Here is a 26,994-nt window from a genome sequence, read left to right as displayed (position 1 = left end):
ACTGACATCCATGAGCACACATGCACATACAAAAATACATGCATAGAACACTTTCAGTTTTTATTCAAAATCTGCTACCGAAGACCTAATTTGTAAAAAAAAAAACCCTAAACTTATGTTTCTTTTATGATGCCTATATTCTGGTCAACTCTCCCAAATAAGTCACAGCAAAACTATAAAGTTTTTAGTGGACAGAAATGTGATTATTAGATCATCTTTCCTAGACTGATTTTTGTGGACCTGAGAAGAAAAATATCTTCGATAAAATTGTGTCTGACAAAATTAACGATTGTGTTACTGTTCAGTTGCCAGTTACCAGAAAGAAATCAAGAGTACAAAATCCATGGTCTTCTCCCTGTTGTGAACTATAGCTCATATTAGTGTGATTAGTAATGGGGATGCCAAAAGTTATATTCAGTGGTATATGAATAATTGGCATAAGAACTCTCTGGTAGCTAACAATTAAAACGAGCAAGAACATAAAATAAATATGTAACTAGCAGCTGAGATAAACCAGTAGACAGACACATTCACTTCACAGACAAACATATTTTCTTGAAAGATAAAGTTACAAAAATAATTTGGTTTAAATATATATATTTTTGATGTATTTCAGTAACATAATCTTAATATATTTATTTTTAAGCAGTGAAAGCAGTCTAAAAGGTGAAAGCAGTAAGGCTTTACTCACATAGCTAATAAGGAGCAAACCACATTAAACTCAATAGAAGCTACATTTCTGAATCCATAATCCATTTATTATTATGAAAGATTTATGAATTAGAATTTCTATCAAAGTACACAAAATTACTGTTTCACTTATAAAAAAATTAAATATATGCTACATATTTGAAGAAAATGATAAATTATGGGCACATATCTTTTTCAAATGGATCGATGCACTTAATTATTTTGCAAACATTTCCTTGATATTTATAGGGTTTTTTTTTGTTTTGTTTTCAGATTATTGCAAAGGTTAGTGTAGATAATAGAACTCGGGCTTTAACTCAAGCATTGCGAAGATCGTCTACTAGAAGAGTCTGTATCAACAGAGTTGAAGAACTGACATACCATCTGTTGGAATTTCCAGATAGTAGAGGCATCGCCATTAAGGTAGTAGTATTTCACTTTAAAGTAGCATGATGGCCCCAGCCGTTAAAGATGCTGGGGTTGTCAGCTGTAAAGTCGACAGGCCAGATTCGGGTTTGCAGCTCCACTAGCGCAAAAGCGCAAGCATAGATAAATGTTGCCACTTAGCTACAACTAGCGCCTTGGCAAAAGCGGCCACATGACATGGAATTGTTTCAAATAGGGTACCAACTTAGAATGGAGATGACCCAGAGTCGACACAACTGGACAGAGGAAACCTTGATCTTTACGTTATCTGACTTTAAATAGGGAATAGCTCCTAATTGTGAGATAGAGAGAGTTTATTCTGGAAGTCAAAGAGAATGGGACATTTTATCCTGTAGCTTTTAGATATAATGCTAAATTTGCATACTACTTTATACCTGAACTAACAGAAATCAAGGATTTTAATATTTTGTATAATGGTGGGCAACCTATAAACCTTCAGTTGATTCATTGGGCCTGCTAACAGTCAGTCCCTTCATTACTTGGCAAATCTAAAAGGTGAGGAGAAAGATAAAAGAATCAGAGATAACAGTGTGGATCTAACCAGGGGTGGGCTTCAAATAATTTAACAACTGGTTCTCTGCCCAGTTGCTGGGGGGGCATGGCCATGGCCTAGTCAGCCTCCTGCACCACCCTGGGAGTGAAAACGGGCTGCAGGGGGGCTGTTTCGCCCTCCCCAGCTCCGGAGGTTCTCTGGAGGCCGAAAACGGACCCATTTCTGGCCTTCTGGAACTTCCGGGAGGCCCGTTTTTCACCCTCCCTAGGTTCCTGAGGCTTTCTTCGAGCCTCTGGGAGGCTGCAAACAGCCTCCCTGGGCTCCGGAGGCTCTCTGGAAGCTGGAAACTTCCAAGAGGCCCATTTTTCGCCCTTGCCGAGCCTCTGCACAGGCCCTGCACTTATCTGTGGTTCAAAATGGGCTGTGTGGGGACTCTTGGAAGGGGTGGGTGGGGCGGGGCGGGGCCAGAGAGCGGTGGGATTTGCCAATTCGCCGAACTGGCCATAAAATTAACTGGTTCGCCTGAACCAGTGCGAACTGGTAGTAGCCCACTGGATCTAACCACTTTTCATTTTAATAGCCCACCCCTTTGCCAACCTGCAGTTGTTCCCACTGTCAGCCCCAGATGCTGACACTCACTTCAGATAAAGTGACTTTAAGAACAGATTTCTTACCTCATATCAAAATGGTACCAATGACGATTTCTAGTTTCTATAATTTTTTTAAAGATACAGGACTGTAGTATAAAGTATTCTGAAGATAATTCATTTCTTTGTGATAATAGAAACTGGCTAACTATGTGTAGTTAATAGCTGCTGTATTCTTTGTAATTCAACTGTCTTCTTACACTGATCTGTGATTTAAAACGTTAGACATAATTACACTTTTGGCAGTTGAAAGATTCCAGCAACCTGTTAATAGTATATTTGTTCAGAAGTAATCTTGGCTATTTCACCAGTGTTTATTTTCTCACAAATCGCTTAAGAGTTGAGTCAAGTGTGAAATGTTCAAGGTTATCATTACTTTCATTTAATCTTAGGGAACTTGTATATATAATAGCTTCAAGCGTGGGGTATAACAGGATTATCAGCAAAAATCTTTATTTTTATTATAGGAAAATGTCATTCCATGCTTGCTGAAGCTTAGGCAGACAAAAGATGACGCACTACAGGCTGCTGTGAGAGAGGCCTTGGCTGTGATTGGCTATACAGACCGAGTAAAAGGGTGGGGCATTCGAATTCTTTCCATTGATGGTGGAGGAACAAGGTATTTATCTAATTTAGATGCTGTCATATACAATATTTTTTGCTCCATAAGATGCACTTTTTTTATCTCTCAGAAGTGGGTGGAAATGTCTGTGCGTGTTATGGAATAAACATTGCGTCACAGACCGGGCCACGGGAGGCGGGATCGGTGTGCCAGCAGTGACAGGCAGCGGCGAGCGGCGTGCAGCCGCTGCTGCCTATTGGTTGGATCGGTCTTCTGGAATATTGCTAACCCGCTGTTCCAGGCGGCAGGGATTGCCATCGCCATTTGTGTGGCGAACAGCAGCGGTGGCAATAGGTGGCAGCGATCCCTGCCGCCAGGAACAGCTGATCGGCGGTATTCTGGGAGGCTGAACCAACCGCCAATAGGCGGTGGTGGCGAATGACAGTTGCAGCGAGGCAGTGAGCAGCGAGAGGCCACAAGTGGCAGCGGCGGCAGCAATAGGCAGTGGCAATAGCAACAGAATAGAGCCGGGTCCCAGGAGAAAAAAATCCATTGTGGGGACAGCCTCACCTATGGGAAATTTTTCTGTAGCTTCAAGAGCTTTTGGCTGAAAAGAGTGGAGGAGCGGAGCCCTGACAAGCCAAATGCTGGGGTTGGAAGGCAGAGGCAGATTTTTTGTTTTCTTCTTTCCTCCCCAAAAGCTAGGCGTATCTTGTGGTTCAGAGCATCTTATGAAGCAAAAATGGTAAGCATTTTTCTCTTAATTCACCAGCAAAACAAATTTCCATAAAAATTTTATGGGTTGAAAGGGATTATGACTAGAGAGAAATTGAGGTTTTGTTGATTTACTTTTACATTTTTATATTGTTATCTTGTCCCTGAAACAATATATGTTATCATGCCTGACAGATGTGAGGTAACTTTGGGTCAATTTGAGTTTAAAAAAAAAGATTCGACCTTGTTTGCGTGTTCAGTCTGGAGGTTACATGGAAACATAGGCAGAAAAAAATTCAGATGTCATTCATGTGATACTAACTGATACATTGCTGGTATTCCTCTTAGAATCTGAGAATAGCATTCAGATTACTCTCAGTTCGATTTGTGCAAATCTCGGTGGTACATTAAATTGAAAAGCTAATAAAACAACCCCAAAAAAAGAATAGTTTGAAAAGGAATTACAACATTAGGAAGAAACAGAAGAGAGGATTACAGAAGAGAGAATCAGAATTAGAGAGAGAAGGGGTCAAAAAGGGAAGGGAGAAGAAGAGGGAGAAGAGGGAAAGGAAAAGAAATTATAAAGGACAGAAACAGGATATAGAGAAACGGGGAAAACATACAAGGATTAAGGGTATAAGCCTATTTAGAAGACACAAAGATAATGGGTGAAAACTTAATTGAAAGGGGGATTCTGCAAGGGTACATAAGATGGAACACAATGGAACGTTACTGGTTTAACCCTACATAATAGATTTTAAAGCTCCTCCTAAGAACTACTGTGTTAAATGCTTGGTTTTTGCTTAGCAAATGATAGCTTGCATAACAGCCCATTTCTCATATTCTTTAGGGGCTTAGTGGCACTTCAGACTCTTCGTAAATTAGAAGAACTCACTGGAAAGCCCATTCATCAACTTTTTGACTACATTTGTGGAGTGAGTACAGGTAAATTTTCCTGAAATATGGGAAAAGGCCATTGTTTCTTTTGGAAATATTTTATGTATTGAAAATTAAATATGGCTTAATTTTATTTTTAGATTTGCATATCATATCTAATTTATAGAAACTAATCAGAACAGAAAAGTGGTAGATTAATTTGGGAACAAAGAGTATCAAAGCAATCCATTAGGAAAATATACACCAAATGGGTTGAAGACCTGGAAACAGCAGAACATATTCATCTGGAACTCCACTGTGACTTAATATTGTATGTTATCCTTGTATAAAACATGAGCCACTAACTTCTCACACACAACAAGGTTCTGCTCCAAAGTATATGCAAGAAGGTGGGATTAAGTGTTTGTCTGCAGACATATTTCTGTCCTGTTTTGTTGTTCAAGACCGCAAAATAGGGTAGCTGATTGATTTAATACACTTTGTAGTAATAATGCATCACAGATATTCCAGTGCAGACTAAATAGAGCTGGTAAGTGATGTTTGAGAATTCACACTATTGTCTTAAACACTAGGTCGAGGTGGAGCTACACATGAACTTTAATTGGTTTTTCACAGAGATCTTCAGTGAGATCTGCAAATCTTCAGAACAGATAATATTTATTCAGTTTCTATAGCTGCCCATCTCAATCAATGACAGGGTGACTTACAATTTAAAAATATTAAAACACTAGAAACATTTTAAGGATTAAAAAATGCATGTTGGCACCACTGAAAAAGTCTAATGTTATACGCAAACTGCTACATAATATTATCAACCATCCTTTCATAAACTCATCTTCCAAATGTCTTGGACTATAACTCTCAAGTAGAAGAATACTGCTATAAGGAATTAGAATAACTTTGCTGGCTGAGAGTTGTATCTTAATATTTTTACTCAGAATGGCTACTGCAGTAGAAGCAACAATTATGCATTATTGGTTGAAGCCATGTCAAGCATTTAGACAGAACCAGGATTTTTCTGAGGTCTTCCTTTTGAAACTACATCATAGGGTAATCCGCATTAATTCCCTACCTTAGAATCATGGGAATCCATGGTACCATTTTTTTTAGCAGTGGTAGGCGGAGGAATCCCTAAAGGCCACAGAAAAGAGATTCAGGTATGCTTTATGTGGTTTGGAATCTTAGGTTGCCAATCCTTGCATAAGATGACAATTATTTAAATTTATAAATATTTATTTGCAGGTGCTATATTGGCATTTATGTTGGGATTATTCCATATACCTCTGGATGAATGTGAAGAACTTTACCGGAAATTAGGAACAGATGTCTTTAAGCAAAATGTCATTGTTGGAACAGTTAAAATGGGATGGAGCCATGCATTTTATGACAGTGAAATATGGGAGAAAATGCTTAAGTAAGTTAATATGAAATTATTTACCAATCATGTTTCATTCAGTATAAACTAAAATATAAAACAGAACTCCTTCTCTATTATATTAATTAGATCTAAAAGATCTAAATGAAGATAGTGGGGGTTTTTTATCAGATGTGGGCCTCCTTATTTTATTTATTGGTGGCTCCTTAAAGAACCCACACCTTTTCCTAGGCCTGCACAGTAAGTTATGTGGTCCCTTGGAAAATTCATATTTGAGTTAAAGAGGCAACAACCCATCCAGCACTGTATCTTATATCCTTGTTGTGGAGTCTTTTCCCTGTGGTTTTGTTCTGTCAACACTAAATCCATTTTATGGCTTAGAATATTTTAGCATAAGTAGGCAGGATGTGAAAATAATCATGACAGGCAGACAACTAATTAACATAGGAACAAAGGAATTCATTCACCTTGTTTTTAAACAGATTTACTAATTTTACAAAGTAATTGAATTACATCAATACACTAACACTAATTCTGTTCCTAAACCTGTGTTCCTCACCAAGGCTAGGGAGAAAATGGTCATTCTGAAGTTAGACTTCATGAGCTTCAGAGCCTTCTATCTATAATTCCCAGATATTTTCTGCTAGAATATAATCTGGGAGGCAGTGCTTTATACATCCATCCTTTGACTGTTAGTTCCATCATTTAGTCATCATATGATGTCTCCTTAATTCAAACACAGATTTTCCTCTATCTAAGGTTAATATTGTAGAGATTTAAATCAACCGTTGATTCAACTCTAGCAAACTATATGATTATTTATTTATTACATTTATTTACTGTCCATGTTGCTATCCAAAGCAATTTGTGGAAATGAATTGGACAACTCTGTTTTCTGAATATATGAAGGTGAGGGTTTGTTCTCCAAGCTTGTTGGGTTGGTTTCCAAATTTTCGTTACCAAACTCAACAGAGTTTAGGGAATGGCAGTGTCAGTGTTCTTCTGCTTATAAGGGCTTTGTGTGGTCAGTAGGTCTTGTGATGGATCAAGTGTGGGTATGTCAAATGAAGGTGCTGTAATTGGTCTTGTGATGACCCAAATATGTGTCATCAGTGGGAGTCTTGTGATGGGGAGGTTACTTAGTTGAGGGTCGTTGGAAGGTGAAGTACTAGTTGGGGGCCTTGCATGGGTTGGTTGAATGCCGGTGCTCTCTGGTCAGCTGTGGGGTTGATTTGGATTCTGAGAGGCTCATAGGCTGGTTGTTACGTCAATATGTATGTTGATGGAATTGTTTATGGAGTGCTAGGCTTCAATAAACTCACAAGCATGGTGGGTGGTAGTGTGGCTGATGACTTTTGTGTTGCTCCCATCAAACTCTGAAGCGAACCTAGCTGAAGCCATCTTGTCCTGCCTCATAGTTGCCACGAAGCCTGAGAAAGGAGGAGAGACGGGAAGTAGATAGCACAGGTTACAGTCAAAATAAACAGTTTTCCTGTGGGAACCAAGACCATTGTAACAGGTGGCTGGTGAAGGAGGAAAGGAGCCTGCCAGCCATATTCATTGGACAATGTGACTGATGACACATGGGAGGGGGAGGTAGTAATCTTTTAATTAGGTGAAAATCGTGACAACTGTCAAAGTTGGTTTACACCTATGCTGATATGATGTATCCAATAAATATCTTCTTAGAGGAATCTACCTGCTTTGTAGTTCTGCTTTCAATGGGTGCATTATTCGGAACACTGACCCTGGTGCTGTTTGGTGTCAATGTGAGTAGAGATGAAGGATTTGGGGTTTGACTGCCAGACGGTGTTCATGGATTCTGGGTTTTTTTCTGAATCTATGTCTAACTGCTATTTCTGAAAAGTTAAGATTGTCACTGCTTTAAATTTTACCAATTTTAAATGAACTTATCTGTCAAGAAAAGCTGGTAATACTGAAATACTCTAATGGGTTATTCTTTCTTTCTATAAAAGAAGCAAAAATAGTAATAAGAATATTTTTTTACTGAACTGATTCTAAATCCCAAAGGCATTCAGGATTTAAGTTCTTTTTAAAAAATCAAAACCATGGTATTAAAATTAATAGAACTAGAGTAATAGAAATTATCTGTGGAAATTATTATGATCAGTGATAGGGATACTGTGCTAATCAGACATATATCAAAGCTAATTCTCGCTTTTAGCACATACTTTTAAACATTAATTTTAATCAAGCTAGAGAAATGAATGTGGAGCTGTAGTTCCTAAGAAACTACAAAACTCTAAAATTGTAATCTTAGCCATTTATCTGGTTTGTGTAGGGAACGAATGGGATCCGATGTTATGTTTGAAACAGCAAGAAATCCTAGATGTCCTAAGGTAAGTTTATTTTCCTAAGGTATTTACTATTTCCTTGAATTTGTTGTTACCCGTGTTTTCCTGAAAATAAGACTGGGTCTTATATTAATTTTTGCTCCAAAAGACACATTCAGGCTTATTTTCTGGTTGGGGCTTATTTAGTTATGACCCACCCCCAAAATAAGCCCTTCCCTGATTTTTCATGCTGCTGGCAATATAAGCTCTACCCCCAAAATAAGCCCTAGTTAAGAGCATCATCAGTGGGTGGTGGGGAGGTGGGCGTGGCTGTGAATTTGATAGCCCTGGCTCTAGAAGATTTAAGCCTAGAAGTTTCAAAAGTACAAGCAGTTCTAGACTTAGGACCACAATTGACCATCCATCGTTCTGTTGTTAAGTGTTACATTTGTTAACTGAGTTTTGCCCCATTTTACAACTTTTACTTGCCACATTTGTTAAGTGAATCATGGAAGTTGGTAAGTTAGTAATACGGTTGTCAAGCGCGTTTGGCTTCCCCCTTGAGTTTGTTTGACAGACGGTCACAGAAGGTGATCACCTGACCCTAGGACATTGCAGCCGTCATAAATATGAATCTGTTCCCAAGTATCTGAATTTTGATCACATCACCATGGGAATGCTTAAATGGTCGCAAGTGAGAAATGGTCATAAGTCCCTTTTTTCAAACCCGTTGTAACTTTGAACAGTTGCTAAATGAATTGTTGTAAGTCGCCTGTAGTTTCCATAGTGATTTCCATTTTCTTTATTTTGGCTTGGACGCACCAACTCCTCCTCCCACTCCTCCCCATCTAGGTATTTCACCAAACAGGAGAGAAAGCAGGCTGCAGACAGAAGGAGCCCTTTTAAAGCGAGAAGTAAACATGCAAAAAGCTACCGTAGTGTCTAGGAAGCGGTGACAGACTTTATTGTCTGTTTTAAATTCCTAGTTCTTCCACAGTGAACTTGCTTCTTGGTTGCCTCACCTCCAGGCAGAGATTTACCCAATTACTTCTTCAAGAAGCTCTTTGAGACCCTCCAATCATCCGGTGACCAAAAGAGTTGATTTCCAGAGCTTACCCTTTGCCAGGGAGGTTTCTTCTAACTTACAAAATATTCTAAGTTTAAAATTGTGGAGAATCAATAGCAGACCAAGAAAAGAATACTATAAGTAAGACGTCATCTTTCCTCCGTAAAAAATGTTTATTTGCTGACATACCAGGAGTATCAATTCAATGCGGAATTGGTCAATTTGTGTCCATTGCTGTACAGAAGCCTCGAAGACCCAGTGCTTATTGTTTTATGCTGGGAAGCAATAATACATTCCTTTCTAATTTATAATCTCTGAAACATGATACAGATTTTGTTCATTTTCGTCTTGTGTACAGTTTTAGTTTTCCTAAGAAAACTGCTTTATACTAAAGGAGAGCTAGAAGGACAGAACGTCTTTCAGAAATAGTAACAATTACCATGCTTTGAGACTGTGTGTGGTGTGATTATCATTGTGTTGAAAATAGAAAGATTTGTTGTTGTTTTTTCCAATAATGCCATAATTTCCCACTCTGTTACATTCAACTATATCAAAATAGTTACAATGTGAATATCAAAACTGAGCAAATTACATGGCTTGGGAAGACAAAGACCTCATCAAATGGAATGTACAGGGACATGATGGAATAAGGCCCTGGGGGCTCATTTTATTTCTTCTTCAAATATGAATTTGAAACCATATCAGATAATGCATTCAGACATATCTCTGACTAATAAAAATTAAAAAAAGTAAAGGTTTCCCCTGTCCAGTGGTGTCCAACTCTAGGGGGCAATGCCCATCTCCATTTCTTAGCTGAGGGAACTACCATTGTTCAAAAACACATCTGTGGTCATGTGCCTATATGACAAAGCACACGAAACACTTCCCATGAAAGTGGTACCTATTTATCTATTTGCATTTCCATGCTTTTGAACTACTAGGTTGGCAGGAACTGGAGAAAAAATGGTAATTCACCCCATCATGCTATGCTTGAGTCCAATTGCCAATCTTCTGGTCATCAAGCCCAGTGCTTAACCATAAAGCCACTACATTCTCTTAGTAAAAATACCTTTATTTATTTATTTATTTGTGTGTGTGTGTGTGTGTGTGTGTGTGTGTGTGTGTGTGTAGATCTTTGGTTATTCGGGTTTTCTCCCACGTAAGATTGGCAGTATCTAGGCAACGTTTCGATGAAGTCTCATTCATCATCTTCAGGCTTGTGTCTTCGGCTCTGTGCCCTATTCACTCTGAGAAGCACAGAGCCGAAGACACAAGCCTGAAGATGATGAATGAGACTTCATCGAAACATTGCCTAGATACTGCCAATCTTACGCGGGAGAAAACCCGAATAACTAAAGATCCACATACAAATACCCGCGAGAACCTCAGAAAAAAAACACACACACACATATATACGTGTGTGTGTGTCTATACACACACACACACACACACACACACACATATACAATGGAAATATTTTAATTTACATCCCATTTATTCTGTATATGTGTGTTGCCGTATATATGTGTTTCTCTGTATTTATAAATATACATACATAAGTATGAATATGAATGATGTAATCCTAGATTGATCTAACCTAATGTGTTAATAGCTGATTGTTGTAAGGCAGGGATCGTGATAATTCGGTAAGCAGCTATAATTGGATAAAATTTAGTATTTTGTTTTTATTTTGTTTTTATTAGGTGGCTGCCATAAGCACTATTGTAAGCAGAGGAACACCATTGAAAGCCTTTGTATTTAGAAACTACAATCATTTCCCTGGAGTAAAGTCTCACTATCTTGGGGGTTGCCATTATAAATTGTGGCAAGCTATCAGAGCATCATCTGCAGCACCAGGTTATTTTCAAGAATATGCACTGGGTAATGACCTTCATCAGGTTAGTTTCATTACTTTATTTTAAATGCTCAGAATTCTTTGTAGAAGGATGAATAAAACTAATAATTTGTGGATGCATAACTAACGTACTTAAACCATACATTTAATAATGTTCAGTTAAACAATAAGTTTAAACAGTATCCGGTAATAATATTACCTCATGTGACTGTTATATTCTGTTATATAGGTGAAACTCGGAAAATTAGAATATCATGCAAAAGTTCATTTATTTCAGTAGTGCAACTTAAAAGGTGAACCTAATATATGAGATAAGACTCATTACATGCAAAGCAAGTGTCAGGCTACAGAACTTTTCCCATTCACTCAACTAGAATGAACTTCTGAAAATGTATCAAAACGTATCAAAAAGGAATGCTTTATTGAGATGAGACAATTCATGTAGGAGTTGAAAGCAGCGTCTGAGGTCTCTCAGGCAGCTCGGGTTCTCTCATTTTCTGGTTCCCTCGCTCTCCTGCGTTGTCGTCCTGGTGCATCCCTCACGTTGAGGTTCTCCAGGGCTTCCCTCATGAGGCGATTTATGTACCGTCTCATTCGGTCGTCAGAAAGTGGCTCCTCGTCCCATTCTTCCTGATTCAATAGGACCTCCAGCTCCAATTTCCACCCAGGTTTACGATTGCCCCGGGTGAGGGTTACTCCTCTGGTTCTTCCGTCCCAGCTGCCTCTTTTTCCTACACCTATAGACCACCAGGGCTTGGTGAAGGTTTCGTAGGCAACCTCGCTGTCTTCGATGGGGTGCACCAAGTCAGTATCTGGCTGAGTAACTGTCGATGTTTCTCCCCAGCATTCGACTTCCCCTTGGTCCTTGCTGTACTCAGACGTTTTCCTTTCTTGCAGGGTCCCCTCGGTAGAGAGAAGGTTTTATTTAAAAAAAAAAAAAATTCCTCTCCGAGCTGACCTCTATTAAAACACTGCTTTATGTCAGGCTACAGAACTTTTCCCATTCACTCAACTAGAATGAACTTCTGAAAACGTATCAAAACGTATCAAAAAGGAATCCTTTATTGAGATGAGACAATTCGTGTAGGAGTTCAAAGCAGCGTCTGAGGTCTCTCAGGCATACAGGGATAGATAAGGGAGTTTAGAACCCCTCCCCTTATCTCGATGTGTATTTAGTGAAACAAAAGCCAGTATGTTAATTCCTCCCCACCCCTTTTGTAAGGAAAGATCTTTTTCCCAGTTTCCCAGGGCATACCTAATTTCCCCCCACCTCCTTTTTAGAACAAACTTTTCCAGAGATTCCCAGGACACATCTCACTGTGGAATTTTTATGACCTTCTCATCTCCTGGCTGTGCCTCTGAGAGGTGATAGTTCTGGCCATCTGGCTTTTCTCCCTCTATTGTATCATGTGTGGGTTATACAAATTTGATATAAGATTAAATATATCCGGGTTACATCAAGAAAGGATTTCTTTATCAGCCTCCCTCCCCTTTTCTTCTTCCACTGAAGAAATGACAGATACACGGATCTGACATAGCAAGATAGTTCAAGCCATGATTTGTCATAATTGAGATGATTATGGCTGTAGCTGTAGCTCATGAAAACCCCAAATCCACAATCTCAGAAAATTAGAATATTGTGAAAAGGTTCAATATTCTAGGCTCAAAGTGTCCCACTCAAATCAGCTAATTAAGCCATAACACCTGAAAAGGGTTCCTGAGCCTTTAAATGGTCTCTCAGTCTGTTTCAGTAGGAAGCACAATCATGGGAAAGACTGCTGACCTGACAGTTGTGAAGAAAACCATCATTGACACCCTCCATAAGGAGGGAAAGCCTCAAAAGGTAATTGCAAACGAAGTTGGATGTTCCCAAAGTGCTGTATCAAAGCACATTAATAGAAAGTGATGTGGAAGGGAAAAGTGTGGAAGAAAAAGGTGCACAAGCAGCAGGGATGACCGCAGCCTGGAGAGGATTGTCAGGAAAAGGCCATTCAAAAGTGTTGGGGACTTTCACAAGGAGTGGACTGAGGCTGGAGTCAGTGCATCAAGAGCCACCACACACAGACGGATCCTGGACATGGGCTTCAAATGTTGTATTCCTCTTGTCAAGCTGCTCCTGAACAACAAACATCAGAAGTGTCTTACCTGGGCTAAAGAAAAACAGAACTGGTTTGTTGCTCAGTGGTCCAAAGTCCTCTTTTCTGATGAGAGCAACTTTTGCATCTCATTTGGAAACCAAGGACCCAGAGTCCGGAGGAAGAATGGAGAGGCACACACTGCAAGATGCTTGAAGTCCAGTGTGAAGTTTCCACAGTCTGTGTTGACTTGGGGAGCCATGTCATCTGCTGGTGTTGGTCCACTGTGCTTCATTAAGTCCAGGGTCAATGCAGCCATCTACCAGGAGATTTTGGAGCACTTCTTGCTTCCTTCCACAGACGAGCTTTATGGGGATGCTGACTTCATTTTCCAGGAAGACTTGGCACCTGCCCACACTGCCCAAAGCACCAAAACCTGGTTCAATGACCATGGGATTACTGTGCTAGATTGGCCAGCAAACTCGCCTGACCTGAACCCCATAGAGAATCTTCGGGGCATTGCCAAGAGAAAGATGAGAGACGTGAGACCGAACAATGCAGAAGAGCTGAAGGCCGCTATTGAAGCATCCTGGTCTTCCACAACACCTCAGCAGTGCCACAGACTGATAGCTTCCATGCCAGGCCGCATTGAGGCAGTCATTGCTGCAAAAGGGGCCCAAACCAAGTACTGAGTACATATGCATGCTTCTACTTTTCAGAGATCCGATATTGTTTATTGATTGCATGTAATATTCTAATTTTCTGAGATTGTGGATTTGGGGTTTTCATGAACTGTAAGCCATAATCATCTCAATTATGACAAATCACGGTTTGAACTATCTTGCTTTGCATGTCATGAGTCTATCTCATATATTAGGTTCACCTTTTAAGTTGCATGACTGAAATAAATGAACTTTTGCACGATATTCTAATTTTTTGAGTTTCACCTGTGTTTTATTCTCCAAAGCACCTGAGGACAGGATAAAGAAGCAATAGGTGGAAACTAATCAAGGAGAGAAGCAACTTGGAACTAAGGAGAAATTTCCTGACAGAACAATTAATCATTGGAACAACTTGCCTCCAGAAGTTATAAATGCTCCAACAAGGGAAGTTTTTAAGAAGAGATTTGTCTGAAATGGTTTAGGGTTTCCTGCCTAAGCAGGGGCTAGAAGACATGCAAGGTCCCTTCCAACTCTGTTTATTCTATTCTATTCTATTCTATTCTATTCTATTCTATTCTATTCTATTCTATTCTACTCTACTCTACTCTACTCTACTCTACTCTACTCTACTCTACTCTATTCCACTCTCAGTTTACATATACATACATATGGGCTGATTATCTGTGACTCCTTGCCAAAAGTTCACAAAACATAAAATATCTGTAATTAAAGCATCCTCGTGAGTTTGAATGGCTTTAACCTGACGATGAAGGTATTAGTTGTACTGTGATCTGTGACAATATTCTGCATGTTTCAAGCTATTGTCAATCTTGATTGACAAACTTGAATGGCAAGGAGCCTGCTGGAAGAGTTGTACACTGATACTCATAATTGTTTCACTGAATACAAGAGCCTTTTTATATGTAACATTAAAAATTTGTCTTTGGTTCTGACCCATGCCTAATGAACCTGTTTTTAAGTACAGTAATTTTTTCAAGTGTGACACTGCTTGGAGTTCCATGTCTGTTTCACGTGCTTTTAATTTGATTCAAATAATGCCTGCGAGGAAAGAAAGTGAAAAACAATTTCTCAATCTGTCCCTTTTCTCTGACATGCAGCTAGAAGTCAAAGAAAAGCTTTTAAACAGATTTATTTATGCCACCAACTACAATTGCAGAATGTGAAGCGATATTCAGATGAAATAAAATGCCCTTATTTCACTATAACATGCCAAAAATGAAGTAAATTAGAAGTCTGGTATTCAGATCAGTGCATGTAATCCAGATGTCTGATTATGCATTCTAAGATACATATCCAAACATATAAAGCGGGGCTGTCAAACTTGATTTCATTGAGGGCCGAATTAGGGTTGTGTTTGACCTTGGAGGCCGGGGTGAGTGTGGCCAGGGTGTTCATGGACAGCTTGACATCACTCATCTCAGGAGCACCTGTGGTGGTCTGAGTGCTCTGACGGTGAAAATAAAGCTTGGGTTGGTCGCGCGTACCCCCATGGGCCCTGTTTTTGGCCACAATGGCCTCCCAGAGCTCTGTCTTTGTGGGCCAGTCCCCGGGCCTTGAGTTTGACGCCCTTAATATAGAGTCATGATGTATATACTATATGATGAATTCTTGGCAAGGGAGATGCAGCCTTCCAATTAAAAAATATTTCTATAAACACAAATACTTTCATATGCCTTTTACTTTTGTTGATTGACCAGCATTCTTGGAAGTTATTGGATTGAGAAAAAAAAATGGTTACATGCAAAGAATATTTCTTCTTAAACTCTGACAGAACAATTATTGCAACCTCTGAATTATCTCAACATTCCAGACAGTATAGATTAAAATACCACACGCTATGAGGCGGGCATAATCAGGGGTGGGATTCTACCGGTTTGGGTAATCAGCTGTCTCCAAACCGATTCGCTGCAATGAGCATGTGGGCCCGCCCACCCGCCTGTCCCTGTTCTTTCCTGTCCTTTACTTCCTTTCTTACTGATGAAATTCAACACTGAAATCAGCCTAGACTAGAAATGTTTTGCTGATTCAATATTGCAAAGGAATTTTGCACCATGTTGCTGCACTTGTTTTTTATGTTATTTTATTATGTACTGAAATTGCTCTTCAGTCCCCAGAGTGTATATATGGATTGGTAGCCTATAAATACTATTAATATATGAATGAAGGAATTGTAAACCACATAACATTTAACAGTACTTACTTTTTGGTTTAGGATTCAATCCATTTTTATAGAAATGTGCAAATTATATTAAAATATTTCTTACGTGCAAATGCTTTTTCGTTTGAATTTTATGAACTTTGCTAATAATAACATATGAAAACATTATGCATTCAAGCTTTCACAATTGCATCTTACCTTAATTGTTCCTTTACCTTATATTTATCAGGCAAAAATCCAATTTCTCAGAAACTAGCTATATTTAGAACCACTTGATCTGTAATACAAGAGCATTATTTTTTGAATTTAAGAATAGACAAATTCTCCAAGAGAAAATATCCATTACAAATCTTTCTCCTTTGTAATATTCTTGTGTTAGTTTGGAGTTTGCACAAACACAATAAAGATAAACAACAGAGCAAGTCTGTGAAATTGAACTAGAAATGCAAAGCATGTCTGCACAGGAATTGAGGTGAAATGGTTGCTATGGAGCCAGCAAGCTCCAAGTATCAGAATTCATTTTGCTAAATCACATCTTTCAGTGCCATGGTATTTAGTTCACATAACTTCACTGTTCAAAAAAAAAAAGCTGTGCTCGGAAAGAAAATAGGAGAAATGCCACAAAAAGTGTAACCACTGATATTTTAGATGAATCCTGGTAAAATATTTTATATTTCAGCTTTGCTGCTTGAAGATTTTAATTAACTAACTTTAAGGAGAATATCTACTTCTTGATAATAGTGGCCATATTAACTTGTGGACAAAAGTCACTTGTGCAGTCATTTTAAAGCCGGGGTCGCCAAACTTTTGGACCTCAGGGACCACCAAAGGCATAATTTTAAACCACAAATATGAATTTTGACTGACGGTGGCTTGCTGATGTTGGTGGGAGAGAGAGAGAGAGAGAGAGAGAGAGAGATCTTATCTCTCTCCCTCCTCCCCTCTCTCTCTCTCTCTTTCTCTCTCTCTCTCTCACACACACACACACACACACACTTAACTGAACCAACATTCCCACTTATTTATATATGGATGGAAGGATGGATATTGGTTGATTATATAGCTGTGGCTGCACACTAAAGCTGCTATATTTTATAAGTTTGACATATTTAGATACACCCAAACAGGTTCAGATTTTCACACTTTGAGGTACAGAATTACCGGTTCTATGCAATGATCTGCACGATGATTTGCGTATTTTTATTCCAAAGTGCTATTTATTCTGCCATCAAAATACAAAGATGCAAAAGAATAAAAATCTGATTCATTATCATAATGTGCTTGTTACTATTTCCAATTTAAATATCTAAAAGAAATTGTGCATATTAACCAATTTTTCTAACTACTTTCCTATTTTTTTGAAAACTTTGAGAAGTTCTACAGCGTGTTATAATTGCATCAGTGACCAGAAATGCACTGAATTATTTTCAAAGTTGTGGTTTCAGTTTAACTTAATGTTTCTGTATCTATTTTTTGCTTGCTTGTTTCTCTAACTCCCCTTCTCCTTTTGGGGGGAGTTACTTTTGAGTAAATTATATTAAATAAGCGGTAGTGAACCTTTTTGGCACTGAGTGCTGAAATGGAAGTGCACACATGTGCCGGAAACCGTAAGAGCAGTTCTCTGGTGCGCCACGCAGGAGCGCCACAAACAAGCTCATCTGGTCTTCCAGTTTCTAATGTACATGCATGCGGAAAGACCAGCTGGCTGGCACGTACATGCACGCAAGGGAGCCGCTCTTCCGGATTCTTCTTGCGTGTGTGAAGACCAGTTGGCTGGTGTGCATGCGTGCAGCGGAACCCAGAACAGCAACGGGTGACGACTGGCCTGCCCGGAGAGATGGCTCTGTGTGCCACTTCCAGCACTAGTGCCGTAGGTTCGCCATCAAGGAAATAGGTAAAGTAAAAACAAAGAATCAAGTTGGTCTGGAGGTTCTCAGGTATAATAGGAGCAGAGTTAAAAGCATCACTGTTATGCTTTGTGATTTGTTTCTTTCAGACTTCAAAATAAATGGCCTTGATAAATTCTTCTGCCTGAAATTAAATAGCCAGATATTTTTAATATCACAAAGGACCTTGAGATAGAAACTCTGTGTTAAAAATTTCATATCTATCACATTCTTCTTTAGAAAAAAAAAAAAAGCGACGCTGGAAATAGCTGTAGCATTTAAGTTTAATTTGCCTCTGGAAATAATATATGGAAAGATGGAATATTTTATGTGTTCAGTGGGCTGATAGCAATAGCAGAACGTGGGATCTAGGAGAGAATGCGAGACTATAAAGGGAGGCAGGGATAGCTGAAGTCTATTTGGGAGAATAATGAAAAGTAAAACTTCAGACTGAAATAAGAACAAAGATAAAATAAAGAGTAAGGAAAGAAACACAAGAAAAAAAGTGAAGTACTTGTCGCCTTTGGCCATGGACCACAGGATTCAGTGAAACCCAAAGCTTATGCATACAGTGCATGTCAGCGTATATTCATCACTCACTTTGAAGGCTCACTCTGCATAATGCATTTTCGGTATGTTTGGCTACTTCAGTATACCATTTGGTGATTGCGTGATCTATTCTGTGAAATTTTAAATTGAGTTTTAATCAGGGGTGGGATTCTACCGGTTCAATCCAGTTCTGTAGAACCCCTTTGTTAACTTTCTAAGTAGTTCGGAGAACCGCTAGTTAGAAGCAATCTTGTTTTTTTTCCACCCTTATTGCATTCTTGGCAGACAGCCTCGACTTCCTGTTTCCAGAGCTTCTGAGGCTTTCTTAAAGGAGAAGGGTTGTTTTAAGATTTTTACATGCTGTTTTGGGAGGAAATACTTCCCTGGACGATCAGCACTTTGAAGAAATAATTGAATAATGAAGCAAAGCTTTTAGTGACAGGGAATCAAGATGAGTGGCATTCAGCAAGGCTTCTTGGCTAGCTAGAAAGATTGACATTCGAATGTGAGTTTACATACCCTTTCTGAGTTTTGGTCTAAAACTGGGTTTTGGTGAAGGTTAATTCTGCGCTTGGTGAAGTTTAATCCTGCGTTTATTGATGGGATAATTTTCCCTATTCAGCTTCAACAAGCAACAGTTACTGTTGTGATTTAATGATTTGTATTGTGTTTGAATTTTTTCTTGTCTCATGGTTACTTTTTCTATTTGAGGAGGGGGTCTTCCTTCACTGTTTTAATACTATCTGGCACTGTCTTTTTGGTGTATACTTCCAAGAGGCAGGATGTAAGCTTGGCACTGTTTTTTTTTACTGCCTTTCTGAGGGGCATGTGACCTTTCCTTAAATCTGGGTGATTTCCTTAGGATATCTTGTGAGGTGAGTGAGACCAGCTGGTATTTTTAAGTGTTCAAATGGATCCAAGGATTACTTTTCCTGGATGTGCTCTTTCTGGAGAGCTTAAATGACCTCTCTGCTAAATGGTTTCACTTTATGAGCAAGAGTTAGCTGCTTGATAGTTTCGATTGCATTTTAACTATTTTAATTCCTCAAGATGCTCTGGCACGCTGCCTGATTTGTAACTCTGGCTTGCAGGTATGTTTAATCTAATGACTGGTATTTAGGCAGCTTTTTGCAAGCAAAGAAGTTTTTTGTGTTTTTGTACAGGTAATCCTTGACTTACAACAGTTCATTTAGTGACCATTCAAAGTTACAATGGCACTGAAAAAAGGGACCTATGGTCATTTTTCACACTTACGACTGTTGCAGCATCCCCACTGTCATGAGAGGTCAGGCGAGGAGAAGCGCCCGTTGACGTGAGTGATGTTGAGTTGGCCACGCCCAGCCCTCTGCAGTCCTCCACGTAGCTCCTCATAGCTTCCAGGGCCTCGCCCTGCCCTCTCCAGGGCTCCCCAGGCTTTGGAAACTGGAAAAAAACACTTGCTAAACAACGGGCCATTAAGCGAGGACCTGGTCGTTAAGCGAGGACCACTTGCATTTGGTTTGCCAGTCAAATGGCCACCTGCCCTCGCCCACCCCAGTCACATGACCACCTAGCCACTCCCAGTCAGCAAGCCCCTCCCACCCCAGTCACATGACCGACCACCAAGCCACACCCACAAATTAGGCCATGCCGACAGAACCGGTTGTTAAGAAATTTGAATCCCGCCCCTGGTTTTAATCTTTGAGGAGCCTGTTTTGAAGAAATGCTCACTTATTAGCATTAAACAGTTGCTCAAGGTTATGCCCTACAATCCAGGAAAGCGAACAGTTTTATCGCAGCTGCGATAAACCAAATAACAATATTACATGCTCAAAGTTGAGCTTTGTGAATTTTAGTTTTGTTTATTAGGGCACAAGACTTTATTTAGATCAGTATCAGGAAAGTGACTGCTTAGTAAATGCTTAGCTCCATCAAGTTGTCATGACCTAAAATAGGGATTGTGGGTCATAAAAAGGGAGGCTTTTTTATAGAAAATATTCACTGAACCTACTACGTGAAAGTAAAATAATTTGAAGATAGCAACCTAAGATAGCTTACGCTGCCCAGTTAAATTTCAGCTTTGATAAAGTGACACTTTAAAAAACATACAATTAAACCGAACAAGGTAACAATTGAGTAGATAAAAGAGCAGAGCCTATGAATTTGAATTATATGTTAAATTCTTAGCACTGTTCAGATAAACACACTACACACACAACACAGAGAGAGAGAGAGACACCGGATAGGCACATTATAAAATAACTTAGTGACTAAGCATGATGCAAAAAGCAATTAGAATAGAACAAAGAAACGTGGCTCTCTTTTTGTGATTGTAGCTTCCAAAGTTCAGCATCTGGAAGGTCACAGGTTTCCCTTTACCATATTAAAGGAAGGGGGAGAATGGACTTACAAGTGCTTTACAAAATGACCAGGTAGAGTAACAAAATTTTAACAAATGCATAATAGATACTTTGCAGTATTAGTTTTACCTACGTTTGTGCAAAATGGAGCAGTCTGCTCTAGAATATTCAGATTTTTTCATTCATTTCTGGAAGGATATCTTTTAGAACAGGAACAAGTTGATCCTTCACATACAGTAAATGCTGCTTTCTGCCTTTGTCTTACAATTTCATGAATTGTACCTTGTCAAAAGTTATAGACACTGTTGATATTATCTTCAGCTTTAAAAATTAGGGTTGTAGACAAAATTAAAGGACATATTCATAAAGGAACACAGGGTTTAGGGATAAATCTTGTTTTTGCCAAAATTAAAAGAAAGTGGATCAAAAAGCTTCTATTTTCAGTTACAGCTGAAGGCAGAATATACTAATTGGTCTAGAAAAAAATCAAAAAGCTTTTGTAAATTTATTGAAAGCTTAATCAAAGAACTTTCTGAGTAAGCTAGTATTTTGCATCTCTACTTTTATCTACTGCAGCTGTAGTAAAAAGAAATATTGTTTTTAATAAATAATTCACTTCAGTGTATTGAAATAATAGATTAAATATAGATGTGATTGGGGTATTATTTGGAAGGAATAAATTTAAAAGTAGAAGCGGTCTTTCTTAGGTATTCTCCCTGCTCCAACATGGGACTAAAAGAAATTGTTTACTGAAAGCTTAATCAGGTTTTCATATTAAAGTGGTCAAGGAAGAAGTAGGCGAAAGCTGCTTGTTACTACAGCTTACTCTATGTTGTACCTGGTTTACCTTCATTTGTCAATAGATCTCTAGTACCTATTAGCATCTTAATATGTCAAAACTTGTGTTCTGAAAAATAATAATTTAGAAATATTCTTATCTTGTAATATTTTGAAGTCAAGCACAGACAAGATGCTGATCTTTTTTTAAAATAAAGATTTTTATTTTTAAATACAAACGTACACATACAAAAACATAAAATCCTCTTCCATTTTATATACTTACAGTGTGTCAGTTGGTTACGTATCTTTTGTGCTATACTTTTGTAGTCATTTACTCACAATTTATATCAGTCTTCACATTGTCAAACTAACATATGTTTATATATTTATCAGTTATTAATCATCCATGACTAAACTATTTATTCCATCATTTTATAGGAGATGTTCCAAGTTTTATCTTAAAATTTATGTTATACTTTCAACCAGTGGTTTATATATATATATATATATATATATATATATATATATATATATTTATATATATATATATATATATAATGTTTATATCAATCTATTAGATTTCTATCACAAAATTATCTAGTCTATTATATTACCTTGCCTTTTTATCCAACCATTGATAAAACAAATCCCATATCATATAAAATTGCTTGTCTTCTTGTTCTCTAATTTCAAACGTCAGATACATTGCTGCTTTTTTCTTTCACTAGTTTGTATTACAAACAAGGACTCTGAGCTGTGTATTGGAAAAGATAGAGATGAGCGTGGCAGTTTGTTTATTCAGGTGCTCATTTCCAGACAGATAGCTGGAGTCTGGAGTTGAAGTTGAAAGAAAGAAGATTGAAGTGGCCTTGAAAAACTCTGAGCTGGTTTATCAAAGAGCCTTGGATATTTGGCAGCAGAGGCTTGTTTTATATTAGAATTGCTTCTTTTTTCCTTTTGTTTTTTTACATCTACCATTGCAAATAATTGGATTAAGGGATACAAGTGCCCGAACAGTTCCTTTTTCCTTTTTTCCTTTGGAGTGTTTGCCTTCGGGTTTTTTTCTTTTTCCTCTTTTTTTTTCTTTTTTCTTTTTTCTCTCTCTTTCTTTACAGATAAGCATTAAAAGTTGAGTAGAAAGACAACAGCCCCAGCTTCTTCAAGACCAAGCCCCTCACCTTCTGGAGGACAACAATCTATACAGACAATATTACAACAGGAAAAAGAGAAAGAGAAGGATGTGACATTACAGATGATCATGCAAGGAATTCAGAAAATTGAGCAAAAAATCAAAAAGACGGATGAAAAAGTGGAAAATATTCAACAGATTATGATGAAATATGAAGACAGATTTAAAAAATTGAAGAAGATATACAAAGAGATAAGAAAATTGGAGGTATTGATACTCATTTGAGCGATAGTGAGAAGGGCAGGGGTGAATCGTTAGGATGGGAAATAGACAAATCAGAATTTCACTTAAGATTTCAAAATATAGAAGAAGGGAAAGGTGAAAACCTTGCTGAAATAATGGCAGAAATATTGGCAGAAGCACTGGAAATAACTAAAGAAAAGATGATGGATGGGATGGATGAAGTGTTTCGTGTCTACACAAGATATGCAATGAGGAATAGACTACCAAGAGAAGTTCACATCAGATTTACTAAGAAGATTATTAAGACACAGATACTCCAGGTGGCGAGAGAGAAAACACTAAAAGATAAAGATAAAGAAATTGTGGTGCTGAAACACATACCAAGAAGAGTAAGAGAGATGAGAAGAGAATATTTATTCTTGACTAAAGAGCTACTTAAAAGAGGAGTAAACTACAGATAGTTGATGCCAGAAGGCCTTTTGTTCACTTGGCAGGAACAAAGACACAGAATTGACACAGTTGGAAAAGCTGAGCTATTCTATTTAGAATACTTTAGAGAAAAGGAGGAAGAAGAAAGAAAGGAAGAGTTACTAATTGAATTCCAAGAGGAGTGTATAGCAGTAATTGAAAAAGAAAAAGAAGAAGGTGCAGTAGGCAGTGAACCCAGAGAACAACGAGAATTGAGATCTACTATAGCAATAAAACCCTCTTATAAAGCTTAACATGGATGAAAGAAAATTGATTACGATTAACATAAATGGACTTAATTGGCTATTAAAAGAAGGAAAGTATTTCACAAATTAGATAAATTAAAATTTGATATAATCTTACAAGAGGTACATATTAAAAAGCAACATGAATATATACTAAAACAAGGAAAATTGGGGAAATTATTTACATTGCTGGCACAATCAGAAAAAAAAAGGTGTGGCATTATGTATTAAAGAAGCAATTTTGGCAGAATTAATTTATACAGATGATGATGGAAGGATTTTGATGGTGAAGATAACGGATAACAGCGTTAAAATGCTTTTAATTGCAATTTATGCCCCGAATGATAAACAAGAAGAATTCTATAGGAAATTACATACAAAAATAATTGATTTGGACTATGTTAATATCTGTATGTTGGGTGATTTTAATGGAATAATTAATGATTGGTTGGACTATAAAACACAGAAAACAACAAAGAAAGTTGGAAAGATACTACCCAAATCCTTCCTTCGAATAACAGAAGAATTTAATTTAAGAGATGCATGGAGAGAGAGAAATGCGGAAAGTAAGATGCTGATCTTTTTAACACAATTATCCAATCTCAAATGCATGCTGCTTTTTTTTACAGCTGTTAGAGAATGTCTATAAGTGATAGAGCTCAACGTTTGGAAAAATGTGTGACATTTACTTTCTTCTGTTAACTTTGCTTTACTGGCAACAAAAAGATACTGGTATCCTTGTCAAACTGTTGTGATATTGCTATATCTACCTTATTATTTCCAACAACTCTTAACATCCTGCATTATTTTTGTTACTGTTATTATTTTACTCACAGGATAAAGGGCTTCTTATAAATAATCCTACAGCATTATTTTTAATACTGTTATTATTTTACTCACAGGATGGAGGGCTTCTTATAAATAATCCTACAGCATTATTTTTATTACTGTTGTTATTTTATTCACAGGATGGAGGGCTTCTTATAAATAATCCCACAGCATTAGCAGTGCATGAATGCAGATGTCTTTGGCCAAATGTTCCTCTTCAGTGTGTGGTGTCCTTAGGAACCGGTCGGTATGAAAACAATGGGAAAACCAATGTCACCTATACAAGTTTAAAAGCTAAATTGACTAATGTCATTAGCAGTGCTACAGATACTGAAGGTTAGTATCAGGTGATCATAGCTGTCTTGCTTTTGTAGTATAATTTTTAACTGCTTTCTTGGACTGAAAAGACATTTTGATTCTGTTTTGTAGTCTCCTTTATTTTTTTTGAGCAGTGTATATCAAGGCTATTATTTCTAATATCTTTTTTTGTTCTAGGTCACATTTTAATTGACTAGGTGTTAATATCAAAAGATGTTATACTTAAGGAAAATTAAGGTCTCACATTTAAAGTTGCATCCATAACAAATATCACTGATTTCAAAATGACACCATTCACACGACATCAATACATACTGTATATGCTGTGATTACATTTCTGTGTCAGCTTGTTCAGTGTAAATATGTAAGGTAGCGAGTTTATGGGACGACAACTTCACACATTGCCATTTTGCTAATTCTTGATTGTTCCTAGACATTAGTATATGTTTACTAAATACTAGAATCTTAATAAAATATCTGAATTCATACAAATTAATTTGAAACCTTATTCTTTAAAACCTTATTTTAAACCAAATTCTTTCCCATTTCTCTTTTAAAACTAGAAGTTCATATTATGTTGGATGCCCTTTTACCTCCGGACACCTACTTTAGATTTAATCCGCTGATGAATGAAGATATTCCTCTTGATGAAAATCGTAAAGAAAAACTGAATCAATTGCGGACAGATGGCATCCAATATTTAGAAAGAAATGATGAAAAGTTGAAAAAAGCAGCCAAAATATTATCACAGGAAAAAAATATCTTACAAAAACTGAGTAACTGGATGAGATTAAAAGCTGATATGTATGATGGCCTCCCAATTCTGTCAAAATTGTGAATATATAAAATGTTATGCATCAAAGGTGCAAACTTGTATATGAAAAGGGTTGAACATTTGTTAGTCATTATGTAATCATTATTTTAATTCAGTGAGCAAACAAGCTATATAAAATGCATTTCAATCTCAGTAGCTCCTCTGTAGCTTCTTTGATTGGAGCTGAAGGTCCTGTGTGTCGTCACCGTCACACTCAGTATTTTTCAGAATCCTTCAATCCGATATTCAGCAGGACTTGAATATGCAGATCAGTAATTATGACCAGTGCCGATCTTTTTCTTCTACAAACAGAACACTTGTGAAATTTGGGACTTTTTGATTTCTTGAAAGTATATGAGTATTAGCTTTCAGAATCTCACATTACTACCACTTATATTCAAGTGCGGGTATATTTTTACAAATTTGAAGTCTAAATTTGTGACAATTATGGTACAAAACTTTGAATATATTGTGAATGCACATAAAAAAAAATCATGCAGTTTACAAAATCATACTGTGCTTTAGGAAAAATTACAACATCAGAAGAACCATAGCAAATAGGTTGCTCTACAAATAATTGAGCCAGAATAAATCAAACAGTTTAATTCTCATTGAGATTAATGACAATAAACAATTTTAAAACCATTGGGAGTAGTTCAGCTAGTTTGCTGATTGAATTACTGTATATTATAGACTTGCAGGATATTATACTGCCATTAAATGGCATGAAAATCGTCTGATGATAAGATTTGTGCATGTAAACTGTTTTGTTTTAAAATGTTAGCAGTGTTTATATGTGCAATGCTTTAACTATTTTACTTTATCCAATTCAGTATTTGACATATTACAATATATTACACTTAATAATATCTATTTATTTTTCAAAAAAAAAATTAAAAACTTTTCAAAGATTTTGATTCAGAACAATTACTTTGCTATTTGAAAAGCAAATGTCTAGAACTGAGTCTTGTATGTAACAAAATAAATATTGAAAGATCCTCATTGTCTTCATTGTGTGATTTTATTTATTTAGTGATGTGAAATCATCATGCCAAATTAGGTTTTCATGTTTAACATATATCTTCATGTACATGTTATGTAAGTCAGTAGCAAAGTAAGACTTTCCAATGAGGGGCAAACTTAATAGCATGTTCAGTTAATAGGGAAGCCATACACTAAATTATGAAACTCTGTTGGCAACTGATAGAGTGTCAGAAAGATAAGCCAGCAAGCTTTGGGAACCCTATCGTTGTATTTTGTAAGCCATAGTTGTGGTTGACATATTAGTCATTTGTGGTTTGTTTAGTAAACCATGTTTCAACTGTGATTGAGTGAAATATAAAAAATGAATTTATTTGTGATAAATGTTCCTCCGTGGTCAGTAGTGAACAAAGTGGTTAGATCCATGCAAAATAAACTTGAGTTCACAAAACATGCTA

At 37.4% G+C, this 26,994-nt stretch overlaps 1 protein-coding gene across 5 annotated transcripts in view; it reads left to right on the top strand.

Annotated features, from left to right (window-relative positions):
* The window catches only part of PNPLA8 (patatin like domain 8, phospholipase A2), a 30,030-nt gene extending 3,473 nt beyond the window's left edge, over window positions 1–26,557 (top strand). For 4 of the 5 annotated variants that reach the window (XM_026713098.2, XM_026713102.2, XM_087933928.1 and 1 more), the window contains 8 exons: window positions 964–1,113; window positions 2,745–2,896; window positions 4,404–4,498; window positions 5,693–5,864; window positions 8,128–8,185; window positions 10,889–11,083; window positions 24,564–24,759; window positions 25,305–26,557. In XM_026713098.2, the coding sequence (XP_026568883.1) occupies window positions 964–1,113; window positions 2,745–2,896; window positions 4,404–4,498; window positions 5,693–5,864; window positions 8,128–8,185; window positions 10,889–11,083; window positions 24,564–24,759; window positions 25,305–25,579 (1,293 nt within the window). In that variant the 3' untranslated portion in view covers window positions 25,580–26,557. The remainder of the gene's footprint in view (window positions 1–963; window positions 1,114–2,744; window positions 2,897–4,403; window positions 4,499–5,692; window positions 5,865–8,127; window positions 8,186–10,888; window positions 11,084–24,563; window positions 24,760–25,304) is intronic. The other variant, XM_087933926.1, reaches the window with a different exon arrangement.
* Window positions 26,558–26,994: the final 437 nt, after the last annotated feature.

Source organism: Pseudonaja textilis, chromosome 5 (assembly GCF_049901715.1).
Source record: "Pseudonaja textilis isolate UNSWEBS1 chromosome 5, rPseTex1.2, whole genome shotgun sequence".
Lineage (NCBI taxonomy): Eukaryota > Metazoa > Chordata > Lepidosauria > Squamata > Elapidae > Pseudonaja > Pseudonaja textilis.
Note: the sequence above shows the minus strand (reverse complement) of the source record. Positions and strands in the feature narration are given on the sequence as shown.